This window comes from Xiphias gladius, chromosome 2, assembly GCF_016859285.1.
Source record: "Xiphias gladius isolate SHS-SW01 ecotype Sanya breed wild chromosome 2, ASM1685928v1, whole genome shotgun sequence".
Lineage (NCBI taxonomy): Eukaryota > Metazoa > Chordata > Actinopteri > Istiophoriformes > Xiphiidae > Xiphias > Xiphias gladius.
The window spans coordinates 17,086,722-17,105,675 of NC_053401.1; the positions used below are offsets into that span (position 1 = coordinate 17,086,722).

General features: G+C 39.5%; 1 protein-coding gene across 2 annotated transcripts in view; it reads left to right on the plus strand.

The window, feature by feature from the left end:
- camk1da (calcium/calmodulin-dependent protein kinase 1Da) overlaps positions 1–18,954 on the plus strand; it is a 92,930-nt gene that overhangs the window by 41,839 nt on the left and 32,137 nt on the right. For both annotated transcript variants that reach the window (XM_040147422.1, XM_040147413.1), the window contains one exon: positions 13,897–14,028. In XM_040147422.1, coding sequence (XP_040003356.1) covers positions 13,897–14,028 — 132 coding nt within the window. The remainder of the gene's footprint in view (positions 1–13,896; positions 14,029–18,954) is intronic.

The window sequence follows — 18,954 nt, forward strand, 5'->3', positions numbered from 1 at the left end:
CTGGGGTGAGGGCTGTTGCCATGGAAAATCCATACTTCAGTGGCTGCATTTGTGTGTTTATGTGTGTCTATGTCTTTGTGATGTGAACACTCAAAGCAGACAGGAATCAGAAGCTTTCTTTCTTTCCTGTGCAGCCACTCCCTTTTCTCACTAATTTATACACACACATCATATCCCACTCCCAAACTCTGTTCCTCTTGTCTTGGGGAATTCAGCTTGTCAGGCGTTATTTCTATAAATGCTATAAAAACAATTTACCAAAATGTCTAAGAACATTAGCTTTAAGTAGGTAGATGAAACAAAATATGTTCAACCAGAAATATTCAAATAACAAATATAAAAAAAACATTAAAAAAAAGTGAACATTGGTGAAAAGAAAAAAAATACTGCCAAATAAGGTATTATGAACAAAATTAAAATAAGATAATAAAACATTAGACGTTAACAGTAATGAAAGATCGTGTGGGCAAAAATTACACACTACATGTTGCCTGCTGCGTTATGCATCATCTTTAAACATGGTGGTCACTTAAAATTCCAGACACTGTGCTATAACAGTAATCTTGTAGGTTCACCTTGTAGGTGCATGTCACAGTGTTTGAGATTGATCTGATAAAATCTTGGTCTCAGTATGTGTCAAAGTGTAAAATGTCAGATTTGAAAATGCAAAAAACAAGCTTGCAGTGTTTTTATTTATTTATTTTTTTTACTTTATTCAAAAGTGGTGCTTATAATGTTACATTGGCCAGCTTATTTTGTATGATTTCATACCACATTCTGATTGCATAGTTTGCACACGCTGGCTGTACTGTGAAATTTTACTTCTAAATTTCAGACACTGTCCAAATTTTGCTTTGTCCTTTGAGCAGCTTTGTTCATTTATTACTTGTTCCTTGGTTTGAGTGAAGCAGGTTTAAGGAGCTTTCATGGAGCTGACTTTGCTTGTTGAGGGCTACTGTGTTTTTTTTAGCCATGCTAGCAGTGTGGCCATGAAATTTAGTACAGACATTCATGGTGACCAGTGAATAATTTGTAATTAATTTGGTGATCCCCCTTAACTTTCCTCTAGCACCACATGAGGTTCACATTTGGTGTTTTGAGTGAATTGTCTTAACAAACTGTTGGACGAATTTTAAAAACTTAAAATTTGCTCAGAAATTTTCAAATTTTAAAAACTTAGAATTTGTCAAGTATTTTGGTTTATGGCCAGATATCTGCAAAACTAACCTAATTCCCATCAGCCTCATCTGTAATTGATGTTTCGTCCTAGTTTGCAAATGTTAGCATGCTAACACGGTGAACTAAGTTGTTGAAAATGGTAAATATTATACACCCTAATAATGAGCTTGTTAGCATTGCCATTGTGAACATTTTGCCATCCTGACATTAGCTTTGAGAAATGTCTCTGTCTAGGTACAACCACACAGAGCTGCTAGTATGGTTGTAGACTCTTTATCTTGTCTGAGTGTGGAAACAGTGGTTCAAGAGCTGTTTTGGGTACCAATCCCAGCTATAGCACTTTTGCTGTGGAAAATGGCACCTATGAATCAGATACCTCACAGTTTAAGAAATAGGTTTTTTTGGCTGAAAGTTGGAGACATCCAGTGTCCAGACAGGCATCTGTTTTTTGTTGAATCTCTGTTTTGGTTTTCTCTGTATTATAGTTTTAAATCATACTGTGTATCTCAATTCTTGGGTTTACACACCTGAGATCTCCAATTGTCTTTGACATACATCCAGTGCATCGATTTATCCATTTTGAATGTTTATTATAAGTGGGTAGTGACCTGAAGAAATCTCACCCTGCATGTATTGGTTCATGTTAACGTTATTGTTTAATTTTGTCCTACAGAGCTCTGCATGCATATCCCATCTGTTGAGGTATTGGTGGTGGAATGGAGCCCATTTTCCACACCCATATGGACAGTGGGCTGGATTACACTGTTGTCTTGAGCTTTTACACCAAATTCGAATTGACGTGTCTATTCTGTGGATTTTAGTCTTAATTGCAAAGAAGACTGTGCAGGCATTTTCTTTCAGTAATCTCTCACTCTCTTCATCTTCTGATGTCAGAGCCACAGTGAGAATACAGACTATAATTGGCACATAATTGCTGCCATGGCAACAGTGCTATTTAAGCCCACGCACTCTGCAACAAAGGCATATAGCATGTAAACACTCAGAAAAATAGGAGGAAGGAAGACACACAAGGAAGGGAATGGAAGACTAGTTAGGGTAGTGAGGATATGCAGAAAACTGTGTGTGTGTGTGTGTGTGTGTGTGTGTGTGTGTGTGTGTGTGTGTGTGTGTGTGTGTGTGTGTGTGTGTGTGTGTGTGTGTGTGTGTGTGTGTGTGTGTGTGTGTGTGTGTGTGTGTGTGTGTGACAACAGTGTTTATATTTCACCTGTCCTGTTTTAATGCTCGATTGCGTGTAAATAGCAAAACTCTTACCCATCACGCCTTGCCCCCTGTCACCGTAGTGATTAAGAACAGCAGTGTTCCACCTCTACATTAAGACCCTACAACAGGTCCTGAGACCATTTCGGTACTCCGTAAAGTTATCCCTTGTTGCTGATCCCTTGGTCTTGATTGAATTTTAATTTAATTAGATAAACCGAAAAAAAAAAAACGACCAGTTAAATTGCCTTGTGTGACTTAATGTTCAATATTGTATCTTATCTTGAGACCTTTGTTACATCTCTCTCCCTTACTTCCTGTCATTTTTACTCTCTGTAATAAAGGCATGTAAATGCCCCTAAAAATAGAGGAAATATCGACAAAGTATAGTAGCTGCAATTCTAACGGAGTTATTAGTGGAAAATAGTTGTCTTTGCATCTTTTGGGAGATTCCTGTTTGAAACTGCTTAGGGCTCTGTGAGATCTTTCTTGATGAGACATTTGTTATTATTTTAAAACTCTAGATTCCCCTTAGAGGAAAGTTATAGTTTTTTTTTTTTCAACAGACAATATGTCTGATAACATTGCATTCACCAAAGTAATTGCCGACTATCAGCTATCACATGACGACATTGCTAGAAATCTAAAGCAATCATGAGCAGTCAGATAATCATGTAAACAAGCAGACAGTTTTGCCAGATTAGGTACCACCAGCTTTCTTAACAGCCCCGGCCAATACCCACCGCTCGGCCTGCTGGGTATTGGAATATGCCTCAGTTGAAATATTCCTGTCTGAGAGCCAAGTGGTGCATGCTCAGAGCTGAAGCAGGAGCACGCCAGGCCTTTTTCCACCAAACCACACTACCTACCTGCATTTCTCTCTCTCTTTCTCTCTCTCTCCCTTTCTTTAACAATGTCATTCTTTCCTCCAAATCTGCTGCACACAAACCTTCCAATCATTTCACTGTTATTCTTTATTCCTGCCTTTCCATTTTCTATCCACTTTTGGTTTTCCTAGCCTCTTTTTCTTATTTATAGCCTATCAACTACCTCTGTGTGTGTGTGTGTGTTTCAGCAACTAGGCTATCTTTTCATTGGCATCAAGACAGTGACATGCATTGCAAGCAGATTACTTTGTATTCAAAGCATATGAAAATAATGGTGCATGAGTTTGTTTTAATGTGTATGTATGTGGTCTGCTCAGTGATGATGGTATCTTGGCGCTGTATAGTTGTCCCTGTCCATACTCTGTCATTATCAGGCCTTCTGTTATGTTGGTGTGTGTGTGTGTGTGTGTGTGTGTGTGTGTGTGTGTGTGTGTGTGTGTGTGTGCATGAGTCCTTTCAGAGGTTACCACTCCTGCTTTGATTAAACTGCTAATTATTGATCAGGTAGGAACAGACCTACAGAGCTGACATTGTCCGTGTCTGCTTGCATGTATGTGTGTTAGTATGTGTAAGTGTGTGTGTGTGTGTGTTTGTGTGAACTCAGAAAACTTACTGCTTCATTAGCTCCTTTCTCATACATTAAATCAGCATTTTTTGATGTTCCACATGATTTCATTTTAATAAATAGTGCAGTTAATACCCAGTTGCATTTAGACTTAAAACTTATATTATTACAGGGAAAATAACACTTATAAAACTCAGATTAAATTCCACAGATAAAAAGCCCCTTACAATGATAAGAGCAGGGAAGAAAACCTTTGGAATAGTTAGGACATTGTTAAGAAGCCGATGAAATTGGAGCGATGTTCTTCAAACACTGAATAAGAGGGAGTTAACAAAGAGCTCCAGATTACATTGTGTAGGGAGGAGTTTTATGTTTGCCCCGGATTTTGTGAGAAATGTGTTAAAATTTCGCACTAAATGAATGAATGCAATTACTGAGAACCATTAGTGCCATTTCAGAGCAATTCCACTGTGCTTGGCCATTTTCTGAGCCAACAGAAAGGCCTTCATGGATATAGCAGACTGTCCTGGTGTTTTTCTTGGATACATGTCTGGATCATTGAATCTCTATGCTCGTTTAATAACCATGTTTATGTAGGATTGTTAATACAGGTGTTAAATCATGCCAGTTGGACAAAATCTTGAGCCATTTTCATTCCATCATTAGGTTGCTTTTATTATCAAATAGGGGTTTTAATTTTTGACTATTAATAAACCAGCTGCAGCCACAGCTCCTCTGAGATAGCAGTTGTTACATATACTACATGTCCCTCTCTGTCTCCCCAGATCCATGGTGCATCAATTCTCTCATTCACCCCTCTCACTGAGAGTGAGGTATCAAAACCCCTTACTGGTACCTATCCTACTACATGTGCGCTGCACCCCATTCCCACCAATCTCCTTCAAGCCATATCTCACACCATTGTGCCTGCTATCACACATGTGATAAATGTTTCACTGGCTTTGGGAAAATTTCCATCCGCATTCAGACAGGCTCAGGTAACCCCTCTTCGCTCGACCCTTCTCAAGTTGAGAACCATCGACCAGTTTCGTTACTTCAGTCTTATCTAAGGCTATCAAAAGGGCGGTTTCCAAACAGGTCTCAGTTCGTAGAACGCCTTCCTTGACCCAAATCAGTTGGGCTTTAAAAGCGGCCACTCCACTGAAACAGCTGTGCTGTCTGTGATAGAAGCCCTAAGGGCAGCCAGAGCTGCAGCTCAGTCCTTGGTCCTTATCTTGATGGACCTATCGGCAGACTTCCACACGGTGAACCACCGTCGACTGCTATCTGTACTCTCCAATATGGGCATCTCAGGCAAAGGGCTTTCTTGGTTTGAACCCTATCTCACTGGGCGCTCCCTCAGTGTGGCATGGCAAGGACATACGTCCTTTCCCCATCCCCTCCCCACAGGGTTGCCCCAAGGCTTGGTGCTGGGGCCCCTCCTCTTTGCAATATACACCACCTCCTTGGGCCCAGTTATGCTTGCTTAGCCTCTCATACTACTTACACATACAACACCCAACTATACCTGTCATTCCCGCCAGATGTCCCCACAGTCTCAGCATGGATCTCAGCCTGTCTCATAGACATATCCACATGGATGAGGGAACACCACCTTCAACTAAATCTCTCTAAGACTAAGCTTTTAGTCATTTTAAGCCAATCAATCTCTCCATCACAATTTCAACATCAAAATCACCTCCTCATCTCTCACTCCAACCAAGGTCACAAGAATCCTGGATGTCATGTTTGATGACCAGCTATCCTTCTCTGACCATGTTGCATCTGTCTCCTGGTCATGCCGCTTTTCTCTATACAACATAGGAGAAATCAGGCCTTACCTAACTCAGTACATTCTCCAACTCTTGCTATAGGCCAATGGTTATCTTTCGCCTCAACTACTATAATGCCCTTCTAGTGGGCCTCCCTTCACGCACAGTGAAACCCTTACAGATGGTCCAGAATCTGGCGGCGTGTTTGGTTTTTGATCGGCCCTAAAAGGCACGTCACTCATCGACCTCCACTGGCTACCCATGGCCTGAATCAAATTCAAGACACTAATCCTTGCCTACAGAGTGACTTCTGGGTCTGCATTCATCTACTTGAACTCAGTCATACAGGCTTATGCTCCTCCTCAGCCACTGCGTTCCTCCAAAAAATGTTGTCTGGCACTGCCATCCCTGCACACAAGGCTATCACAGCCCAGACTGTTCTTGTTTGTGGTTCCCCGATGGCGGAATGAGCTATCAAATGTTATCAGAGCAGGGATGTCCTTCTCTATCTTAAAGAAACTCTTGAATACTCATATCTTTCGAGAGTACTTCCTCCCCTGACCTCTAACACCCTAACATGCATAACTATCACTTACTGCACACTTTTGGTGCACTTCCTTACCTGATCTCCTTGCATTTTGTCTTTGGAGTAAATCGAGCACTTAGCACATACTTCAAGGTGTCCTACTGTGCAGAATCTTTAGTGTTGTCCCTCACTTGTAAATCACTGTGGATTAAAGCGTCTGCTAAATGAGTAAATGTCAAAACACAATCTACAAGGGCCGGTTTGGGTACCACATCCATTTGAAGGCTTATCAGACAAATGTTTTTAAAACTAGGAGGATAGATTTTACAAACAGATGACCATGAGATTAACGGTAGAACTATGGCATTCACATTGTAAAAATTTGATTGGCCAATGCCACATGTTGCTGTCACATGGCATTGTGGGCCATTATGAAACCCCACTCTTTCAAAGTAGTATTGAAATTAATTGAAATTAATGACGGGGCTGTATTTTTTAACAGAGGTAATGTTGGTCTGAACAGTTTAAATGTTTAGTCGATCAATGTAATAGTCCAACAGCAGATGACATTAGCTCTTAGATGACATCACCCTGGCTATTTGGGAAACTGTGACTGACTTTTGATTTGAACTATTTTATCGATATTTTGAAGACCAAACGATTAATTGAGAAAATCATTGGCAGATTAATCAATATTATAATAATTGTTACTTACCCTAATCTGCACCAATTACTACTTCCACTTTATAATTCCTCCTCACAATGGAAACTAATATAGGATTTGATTCCATGCAGGGAAATTGATGTGTTGCCGCAGTGAAAGGAAGTACAATGACAGTATACATTTTGAGCATCTAATACTGTGTATACAAAATTAAACACAAAAAAAGGTGAACTGTCCGCAGGCAGAAGCAGGCAAGGCCAGTAGGCGAAGTTAGTGCAGGTGCAGGTATAGGTAACAGACAGACAGGCAAGAGGCAAAAGAAGCAGGCAAAAGGCAAAATCCAAGAATGGGCAGGTAGACAAAAACAGGTATAACAGTTATGGCTGGAAAGCTACGGCGTGAAACACATAATAGACAATCCGGCAGGGAATGAGTGGAAATTAACCAGTATACAGTATGTACTAAGAGCTGATTAGGGAATTGGGAAAAGGTGAATAGGTGGGTGGGGAGAGTCAGGTGGCAGAAAGTCTCGAAAGCAAGGTGTACTACGCGCAGGAAGGAGTGACAGGGTCTGTAAAGACAGGAGAGTTAGTAATATGGAAAAGGCAGGCAGAAAATGAATGAATGCATGAATGAATTGTGACAGTTATTGTTCTTGTAGCAGCAACTAGAGTCCAGTAATTGTTTGGTCAATTGAGAACACTGGTAATTGGGAAATCTGACAGTTGCAGGCACAAGAGTCCTGTCGCTAAAGGAAGCTGCCTCAAGTTTTCATGTAGGGAGTGGGAGGTGTTGGTCATTTTTCTCCTACCTCCTCCGTGGAGCCCAGAGAGCATCTCAGGACAGATTTTGCCCCTTAGATTCTTATATCGTCTTTGAAGGTAGACGCTGTAAAAAAAAAAGTTCCTACGTCATCCACAGTGGTGGACACCACCTTACTTTTTTAGCCACGCTAGCAGCATAACTCAAGTCATTGCAATGTCAATCTATCAGTCCATCACTTTGGTCCAGACTAAAACACGTATCTCAATGTATCTATTGAATAGATTGCGATGAAATTTTACACAAACATTCATGGTCCCCAGAGGATGAAGCCTACTGACTTTGGTGATCCCCTCACTTTTTGGCTGGACTGCAACAGCGGGGCCAGCCCTATAAACGCAAATGTCTGTCGCTGACTGACTGAATGATGAAGTACACCATTGGTCAGCTGAATGCCGCGTGACTAAGTGATGACGTTACACCATTGGTCGGCCATCTGATTAGCGGTATAACTTTTAATGGAGTTTCCCCATGGGCTGTTGCTCTTTCAAAATGAATAGTGCCTTTGTTGCAACACGTACTGACTTTTAAGACCCCTTTAGCGACTTTTAAAAAAAAAAGCACCTAGTGACAAAACTAGCGACTTTTTGGACAACCCTTAGCTACATTCTGTAGAAGAGAGACGCCAGCATTGCCCCGCGAGCGCAAGGTCAGGCTTTCCCGCCGCAGGCATATGTGTCCTCTCTGCGTCTCATTCAGTTGACCGCATGGCCGACATAGATGTAAATGAGCTCCTAATTTTCTTTGAGTGATCATTTTATAAGTAAATATAGCTGAAATCACACCACAGCCATTGTCTTTAACTTGTGCGTATGGTGATTTTTTTTCAGACAACGTTGCGGTTATAAAATCAGGATTTTAGCACTGCAGAGCAGGTGCTGGGGAATGGCTTGGATGTGACTCCTGGTTAAAATGTAGTCCTATTTCATACTATTTCATACTTGTCTGACAACAGAAACAGAAAAACATGTAAATCAGAACAGCTTTATTGGGAATTTGGCTGTATTAAAATACTATATATGGGAACACAGAGAGTCTGAGAGAGGCAAACAGACGAAGGGCTGAAACCGGCTGACACTAGCCAGAATGCAAGTACAAATCGATGACCTCATGAATATGCTAATTAGTGTATTGCGTCATTGAGCGACAATTAGCAACTTGTTGAGCAAGCTTTAGCTGCTTTCCATTGGGAGCAGTTGTTTACAGCATTCTGCGCTGTTTTCCTACTCTGACTTCTTAGCCTCCTCTATAATGGATTTCGCTGTGTATGATTGTTTCATGGTGGCCTTCACAAAGAAGCTCTTGCTCTTTGACACATAAGTGTTGACGCCAAACCGTAGCAGTGTAAAATCGCCAAAACATTTTAAACATTTTCCACCACACACTGCTACAGCTGAAACAGTACCAGGTCAAATACAAAAACATATACTAAATGAAATCTGTGATCTTTTTTTAGCAGTTTTACCTTTCGTTCTGGGTGGATTTTTGCTTTCAGTAAAACAGAAGTATCTGAAGACTTAACAACTTTTTAGGATTAATGTATTTTCAGCTTGAGATTGAGAAAACATTGATGGCTGCTTTCAGTCTCCATGGTAAATGTGTCACTGTCACCTTGTCAGCCTATTCTTGTATTTCAGTTTCTATCTCTGTTTTACACCGTGTGTGTATTTGTTCGTCTTACAGATTTATGTGCTTGATGGAGAAACACACAAATGCAGACATCGATGCTGCCAATACATTTCCTACTCTGTGCATTGATGGAAGCAGTGAAGCTTGACTGAAAAAGTTACAAAGAGAAAATACAATCATTGGGTAACGGCAAGCAGAGACTGCTAGCTAGTCACGAACACAGCCCAGTGTGTGACCTTAACTGCCAGATTCTATACAAGCTCCCTACCTCCAATCAAATGAAGCACACAGGTCCTTTACTCTGTGTGTGTGTGTGTGTGTGTGTGTGTGTGTGTGTGTGTGTGTGTGTGTGTGTGTGTGTGTGTGTGTGTGTGTGTGTGTGTGTGTTTGATTGGAGGTGGGGAGGAAAAACACAATACCAACCATACAGAATGGCTCAATCAATCGGCCCTGCTGCTCTGTTTTGGGCTTGAGGTCTCCATGTCTGATAAGCCACTTGTTGATCTGTCTGCATTTTGCTAGAAAATATATTACCACATCGCTGAACTAGTAACTACCTTTTTATCATGAAAAATTATTATAAGAAACTGCTACATATGAACTTGATTCATTTTACTGTAATAATTGCTAGTCAGTGTTGGACTATGTCTACCACAGTTGTTTGGTAGAGTTAATGAGGTTTGGCCTCTTGTTTTCGTACAAACAATGTTTTCAGTATGAAAAAACACAAGCAAAAACGAACGCACTTAAAAAACAGGGATTCACCAGGTAGTTTTTTCCTGGTAAATGGGCGAGAATTCCTTTGAAACATCAATTTTAAACTCTAGACTATAGGATATGATTCACATTATTTTCATACTTATCAAACCACACATTTGTATTCATTGTGAATCTTAACATTTATTAAAATATTTACTTTAATTCGTTATGCATCGTATTATTAAGTGTATGCCAGGCTTTATTGATAGTATAAATAGTGCTAAACAGAGAAAAAAATTTATTCAACATACATACTTACATTAATTGATTTTTTTGGCCACTTGGTGGCAGTGGAACAAGCTGTGAACATAATTTTGACATATTATCATCTTATAGAGTTGATATGGCAAAAGTTAGAAAATAATTGCATATTTACACATCTAGCAGATACAGAAAAAAATTAACATTCATTTAGAGACTTGTTTCTGGCCACCTTAGCTCTATTTTGGTCTCTACCAACTCCTCTGTTTTTTTACAGCTTTGTTATTTAAAAAAGTTGCTGAAACCAAAAATATCACTATGAGAGCTGTGATACTGAACCGAAATCATACACGTGCGGGACACAAAAATAAAACAATGAGCTGAAAGATGCTAAAATGCTCCATAGAGCTGAGGGGAAGTGCAATTAGCTGATAATTCCCTATGGGTTTGTCATGCTGAGCCTCCCCTTTAACATTACACATAGTCATTTGATCCATTCTTATTATAAAATATTGACTGTATTGTCTTATAACAGTTGTTCCTGTTATTCTTAATGTACTATCACTTAATTGTTTACACCTCCAGTTCAAATCCTGGATTAACTAACAACAGCCCAGTACAAAGAACCTTGGTTGGGTAGAAGACACACACCCCCTTATAAACACACACACACTCGGGCCCAGAGCGTGTGTGACAAAAACACACACACTGTGTGTTTGTGTGTGCGCGCGCACGTACATTTGCGCCCGTATGAGCAAAGCAACGATACAAACAGCACGGCCCACTTGTTCTGTCTATCTTTGATGTCATCTAAACCCCAAACAGCCATTATCAGTGCAAGCAGGTGTCTGTTGTGTGTGTGTTCGTGTGTGTGCGTGTGTGCGCGCGTCTGTGAGGCAACTGAATTGATTTTATTGGTTGCCGGACTGTCCACTTTGATCACCAGGGGCAACCCACAGTATGATCACTTATCACTGTGTGTGGCGCGTGAGGTGAGAGACAAAGAGAGAATGACAGAAGGAGGGAGAGGAGGAGGAAGTGAAGGTAAGAAGAAAACAAGATTCTTGCTCAGAGGCGTGAGAAAAACACAAAGAGCAAGTACTGCATGTGAGGATTCAACAAACTGTTTTTCTGTGAGGATACACTGGTGTTTTTAAGACTAGTCAGCCTTTTGGTAGATGGGCAGCTAGTCAAATGTGCTTTGGTCTAAACGGCTCAAGGGTTTTGTGGACACCAGCACACACACATATTAAAGCCATACAGAGCTCATTAAAAACAGCTGCTTTTACCCTTGAATGAAAAGCATAAAACATAATTGCAGCACAAATTCACACACAAAAATACACAAAAATGAAACAATGAATGAATAAAAACCTCAGCAAAGAGAAGGAGGAGGAAGGTGTGATGAAGGTTTAGTGTGGTGGTTGACTTTATGAAAAGCAACCTGGTGTGAAATTCATTTTCCAAGCAGGCAGGCGTGTAGGATGGAGAGATCAAAATTATTTCATCTTGAAATCTCTGAATGAGTCTTGACTGATGTAAATATAAGGCCTTGACAGATATTGGAATGAAATCAACAGAACATCTACCGCACTGCTAGCAGCTCTGTGGGGCTATACTTGATACAGTGGTGCTTTGAGCTAAATGCTAATATTAGCATGCTAACATGGTCACAATAGAAGTGCTAATAACGCTAATGTTTACTAATTTCACAAGCTTAGTTTAGCTTTTATCATAGTAACACTTTCTGATTTGCATAAAATACAAAGAAGTGAAACATCTTCAAGTATCTACAACCAAATCTAGTTGCCCTTGATTCGGCTTTTCTTGGATAACCATGACCTGGATGACTGAGAATCTTCACAGACAGTGGAGAATTTAGCAACTAGGCCAGATATTTATAATGGGAATTAGTTGAGACTGAAACAAAGCTAAAGGGACAGTGAATATTGGCCTTACATTAACCACATAGCCAGAATTACAATTTCAGATAAATGTTGATTTTTTTTTTTGAATGTGCAAGTAGGTAACTGTTTGCTAACACATTCACCCCAACAACTTTGTAAGGTGATAATAGGTCAGTGTTGTGTTAACAGTTTCTTCTTCTGCCCGTTAATGGACAAAAAAGTTGGTGCAAGTTTAAGTAACAAACTCAAGGCTAATCTGGATCTCAATAAAAGTGTGTTTTATAAAGAGATTTAAATGATGATACTAATCCAGCCATTTTTATTTCCAAATGCAGGCTATTCTGGAGCTTTAGAACCCAGGATGCACAGTTTCTGCCCCCCTTTAGTTCTAAACATGGGCTCCAGAACAGAACAGAACAAAACACCTCTGGCTGAGGATTTCAAGACACAATACACACAAGCCCATATGGGACGTAAAGGAAAGAATTATAACAAGAAGCAAGGCCATGAACTGCCTTGAAAGAGCCTTCAATTGAATATTGTTTTGCAGTGAGCGGGTTTTTGATTGTTAGAAATTTGGATTTGTGTCAGCTGCAGGTAGCCTGAATGTTGGAAAAGGAAGAGATAAAAGAGAGAAAATGAGGAGAGCAAAACAGAGAGAAGAGATAAGGATAGAGAGATGTTTACTCTAATGTGACATCGGTGAAGCTGAAGAAAGATCGACACAGGAGTCAATGCTCGGTTCAGGCAGATCAACTTGCAATAGGCTCATCTGCATTCAGGTCCTGCTTTTCTTCATGACGCACACACATACACAAACATAGAAACACACTCATACGAGATCTGACAGACTTGACTGAATTTAAATTTCCAATTATTTTACCTAGTATTAGTGCCGTGATTGTTATTGAGGATCGTCAGGTTTTATGATGCGAAAAACAAAAACTTAAAATTACTTTCAACCTTAGCAGTCATTCTAAGTGAAAAAATGATCGAAAAAATGCTAATGTTGTAATGTTACCCCTGGCACATCCAATCACATTACCATTTGTTGTAATTTTCTGCATATTAAGATCATCAGATGCAGACTGCATGTGTTGTAAATGGGATATAAATGGTAAAATAACTGAATTCACACAGTATTAAATCTGGAGTTACACTAGCTCTGTTTTTCCCTTTCTTTTCGTTGTTTAGTCTAGCAGCATCAAGAGCACAAATGAAAATTTTAGTCTACATTCTCTAGAGAATTGCAGTGCAGTTTGTAATGAGATAAAGGTCCAACACGTTAGCATACATGACTTCATTTCCATCACTAAGTAGTAGTGGCTTTCACTTAAAAAATATCCAAAGCCGCACTGAATTAAACATCACTCTCTGTGACAATGTTATGATTATGGTCGACTTTGTTAAGTTGTAGCATAAGTAGAGGTGGTGTAACTGAACAAAGTGGCAAGTTTAGTGTGAAACTAACTAGTTACATCATAGCACTTAGTGTTGACTTAACACTCAAACATTCAGGTGGTGCAACAGGCTGCAGATTCTGATTCAGATGCTGCTAAATCCCTATTGGTGTACAGAAATATGCGACAACTTTTTCCACCCACATTAGCTCAGACAAAACATAAATTCATAAATCTCTAATGCATGCTCTGGATATGAAAACACACCAAATGTGGTTAAGTAGAACTGATGACTCCAGTAGGACACCAGTGAATGAATAAACAAGCTGCTGGTGACTCACGTGACTTTTTGTTGATGTGTTCACAGAGGAGCGTTTTCTGAAGTGGTCCTCGCCCAGGAGAAGCTGACTGGCCGGATGTTTGCGGTGAAGTGCATCCCTAAAAAGGCCCTAAAGGGGAAGGAGAGTAGCATTGAGAATGAGATCGCTGTGCTGGGGAAGTGAGTGCTCTGTCACAAACACACATGCACACTCACAAATGGACATAAGACTCCTAATTCCCGTTTTTAGTGGTGCATCTCCTTTCTCTTCCATGCATCACACCCCCCCTCCTTATGCTAGCTAAAGATCTCTATATGGTTACTCTTATAGTATGGCTATGGCAACAATTTTATATGTACTATAAGATGTCAAAGTGGATATTAATGTTAATAATGTAGGTATTTTGTATACTAAGCCATCTGTTTCAATCTTTTTCATTTACTGTTTTAAACAATTAAGGGCAACAAATACTGTTTGCATTGGATAGTGTCATTTGATGCCTGTTGCATACCCATAAAGACAGAAGTAGTTGTTAAGGTACAGTAGCTGGGATGTGCCAGTTCAAAGAGCCAATTTGATGTGTAATTGCTGCTTTTCTGAAGCCTTGATGCTGAGAAATGGGACAGCAGGGTATCTTGATGCAGGAAGACGCATCAATCACCATGATGCCACCAGTGTTTGAGGTGACATATAAAACCATACAGTAGGTGGCAGGTTTTGACACATCATACACATCATAGTGTTTGTTTGACTTTAGCAGGAAAAATCTCCTCTTAGGCATTAAAAATGTCTATTTAAATATTCGCGATTCAAACCATCAGTCCAGTATATTGTACATTTAACAGCAACATGAGTCATATCACCATATTATTTTTATGGCATAGATGTGTACCAGCTCTCGACCCCTTTTTAATTTTCTAAATTTTTTATTTAAATAAAGAAAGCGAAATAAACATGGAGTGTGACGATCAGTGTCAGTGGTGTAGTGTAATGCATGGATGGGTTGGCATGAGTATGGCTCTTGTTCTAAGTGCAAAAGAAGAGATAACACAAACAAAAGATGACCCCCCCCCCCCCAAAAAAAAGCAAGGGGTAGAGCATTCACAAAAGACATCACTGACAGGGAGTGTGGGACAATGCGTCCGCCACTACATTGTCCCTTCACTTAACCTGGCAAATATCCAGGCTATATGATCAAAGGAGGAGAGCCCATCAGATCAGCCTTTACTTGGGGCACTGCCAAGAACATAGATAAGTTAGAGGATCATAGTCTATAAAAACCAAGACAGGCTGAGAGCCCAGGTACACAAGAAATGCTGCAATTCCCAGATATACACCTGATATTCCCGATATATACTTGTTTTTCAATAACTGAATAGTTCAACTGATGTTTATTGAACTTTTTTTTAGAAGAAACACAACTCATGTGACTGTAAAAGTACACCCACATAACTTGCATCCACTTCAAGCTTAAAGAGTTTATCCCACTGAAGCGCTGCCAAAACTGGAGCATTACAGATGAGAGCCTTAGCCCTCTCAAACGGCCTCTGACATTCTGGCAAAAACAATACTTTGACCCTGTCTTTAGGGGGTTCGTAAGGGGTGCAACCACTGTAGAAAAATCCCTACAGAAGCAACAATGGATCCCTTCTAGGCCAAGAAATTGCATAAGCCCCTTTTTAGTTATTGGTGGGTCATAATCATCAATAGCTTGCACTTTGGTGTGCACACTATGCCCTGCCCCACCGAACGACCCAAAAAAACAACTATCGCAAATTCGCATTTAGCAAGATTTATAGTTAAGTTTTTGTGGGCCAAGCGGTCAAACGACTTCTGAATGTGCAAAAAATGTACATCCCACTCATTAGAATAGACAATCTTGTCATCCAAACAGACAGAGCACCCCTCAAAATCACCAACCACCAAGTTCATTAACTGCCAAAAAAGTCACCAGCTTATTCCTCAACTCAAATGGCATCACATTATATGAATACAACCCCACAGATTTAATAAACAAACTGACCTGGGCAACCTCTGATCAAATCAATCAACTGAGCATTTTTAGAGACATCAAGATGGCTTAATAAACCCACCAAGTTCTTCAGAGACTCAGAACCCTACAGTACCGTCTTATCAGGGCCTAATGAAAAGGGTCCTTTTTCTTTTTATCACCGATTGTAATGCTCTGCGATTTTTATTATTTGATATCTTGTGCACTTATCCAAAAGCTATTCACTAGGTGGTTCAACTATTTTTTTCATCATCTTATCCATTGTTACACTATTTAAAAAGGAAGGAAGAACAAGAGAAGATAATGTGGCAAAAAATACTATTCCCCTCTATCTGCCTAACCAAATAGCTAACTACATAAGCTATTCCCCCCCTAGTCTTCATGAGGTGTAGTTGCGAGTATTTATGCACTGAAAGCCTGCTGGCCGGGAAGAAACGACCAGATTTCTGGCTGCAACCCCGAAACCACAGAAACGCTCCCGAGCAATATAAAGGGAAAGGGAAAAAGGGAAGTTGCTGACAGTACCCCAACACTACAGTCCCGAAAAGAATGCAGACATTCTTGTAGACAAATGAGTTTCATTATTGTGAAAAAAAAATGACAGCATCACTGAGTAAACTGGGAGTCTCTATCAGTGTGCAGCGTGAGACAGCAAGTCAGCTTTGGAGGGAAATCTGCTGGATTACGTTTAGGCACAAAACAGGAAAATGTTGCTGCTACTTGATTTAATTTGATTCGATTGGATTTGTTCAATTATTGACTATTTGGTTACATCAGATAAATACCAATGTAGAGTTTCGCAGAATTTATCCTAGGAGCTTAAATTTCATCTACATTCAGCAAGTGAGCATCACTGTTGTTTCCTTGAATATAAATCTGTGTAAAGTGCACATTAAAGGGCTCAATTGTAAACACTTTTCCAGTTATAAAACTGTGGACCAAGGATTTCTTTTTCTTGGCAAATGCAAAAAACTAAAACATGACACATCTATATTATTAGGTCTACATGTGCAAAACATGTGAGCAAGAATAATAAAAAACCTCATTAATTCATCTGCACTGTTTGTGTTGACAAGTCAACAGCCTAATATCAGCATACAGCTGGATTGCTAGTGTTAGTTCCATTGCAGGGACAGACTTAATAACACAATGTTCAGTCGACTTTCACAGCCTCACATTTCGTAGCCAGAGATAATATCTGTTCAGCAAACACAGTGTGCAGTCTTTTTTTCAGTCCATCTGTTTCATGGATACACTATAGATTCACTACAAGATAGCCAGAATCAGCTGGCTGGAGTCAACCTACCTGAGTCAGGACACTCAAGTCAGCTGCAATGGCTCTGCCTAGACTGTAATTACTCACATCCCAGTTTAAAAGACTGTCGAGACTCAAAGCAGTTCATATAGCCAGCTATCATCTACATTACTTTTCAACTTAAAATAACCTTTTTGTGCATGTTGTAATAACTCAATTTCCACAAAGCAAACATTTAACACAACATGCAGACCTAACTACTCGCTTATAACAAGGAACCAGTGCATACATATAACATTTAGTGCAAATGTAGATGTTAAGCAGATCAAGTTAAGCAGAAAATTGATTTTTTTTTAATTTTTTTTATCAAGCCTTAGGAGACTGAATTTTTCAGAGATTCTTGTGACCACAGATGGTGGAAGGAATGATTGAAAAAATCAAGAAACCTGGAAGAATTTATTCTTATTTTATAGGAACACAGATGTTAACAATATCTCTTGTATAAAGAAGAGGCCAACAGCATCATCTTGATTGTTGACACTTCATCCCCTCTTCCCATGGTACAAATTTTCAAGAGAGTGTCCCAGTCTGAGTGCTAAGAATAGCCGGTGTGCAACCTAGTGTCTTATTAGTTTGCAGGAATGGTACCAAGGTATCACTTACAGCAAATGATAGACTGCTATCCGCTGAGGTACTAGTCACTGAGCCCTGAACAAACAGCAGATTATACATCTAGCTAAGCTTAAAGACCATATAAGCTTTTGGTTTTGATGAATAATTGAATTCCTCCATTAAGAAAAATAGTTGTCGCCAAGCAAAATCTTCTTGCATTCTCATATAATGTTGTCTGACAGTTGATTTTCAGCATTTATTTTAACATTTATTTAACATTTAGCATTTTTGCCTTTATTTGATAGTTAACAGTGTAGACATTGACGAGAAACATAGGGATAATGAGGAGGGTGTAACATGCAACATGCTTAGGACATTGTGTCTATGCAATATCCACTTTAAACATTCGGATACCCGTATGCCCTGTTAATTATATTTTGAGTAATTGATTAATTGTTTTGTTTATGAAAAAAGTGTAAAATGCCCTTCACAAGTTTCTTGAGCCCAAGGTGATGTCTTCAAATTGCTTATTTTCCCACACCTTTTTTTCAAAAATTCAATTTTCTATTATATATAACAGAGAAATGCACAATATACTCTCTATTGTGAAACTAAAATTATGGAATATTTTGAAATTTTACTTGATAAGTGATAAGAAATAATTAATTGTTTACCAAAATTGTTGTCAGTTAATATTCTGTTCATCAACTGAAGATTCTATCAATTTATAATTTCCGCATAAGTCAGAGCTAATTTTATATTAAATTCATTTTGAAAGATAAAAAGAGAGATAAAAACACCACAAATTACATCTTTCAGTTGCTCCAGCTGTTTAGAGAAGTAACAAAGGAATGCACCCTGACTCTCTGCCATGTGTTTGCTGTTTTGTGCCAGGCCTTCATTATCCCAGGCAGGGTTTAAATACACACATTATCTCTTTTCAGTCTGCATGCCTGTGCCTGTGCGTGTGCGTGTATATGAGTCACGTCTCAGCTCTGCGGTTCATTACCTGTCTGCAGTTGCAGACATCATACGCTCTATAATAAGTGTTAGATACTCAACTTCGCACCTGTGCGTACTTGTAGATGTGCGGGTTTGTGTGTGTGTGTGTGTGTGTGTGTATGTGTGTGTGTGTGTGTGTGTGGGAGAGATAGACCAGGGGGAATTACCTCTGTTCACAATGCAAAAGATGATTAACCGACACATCAAATCACACAAAATCAATCA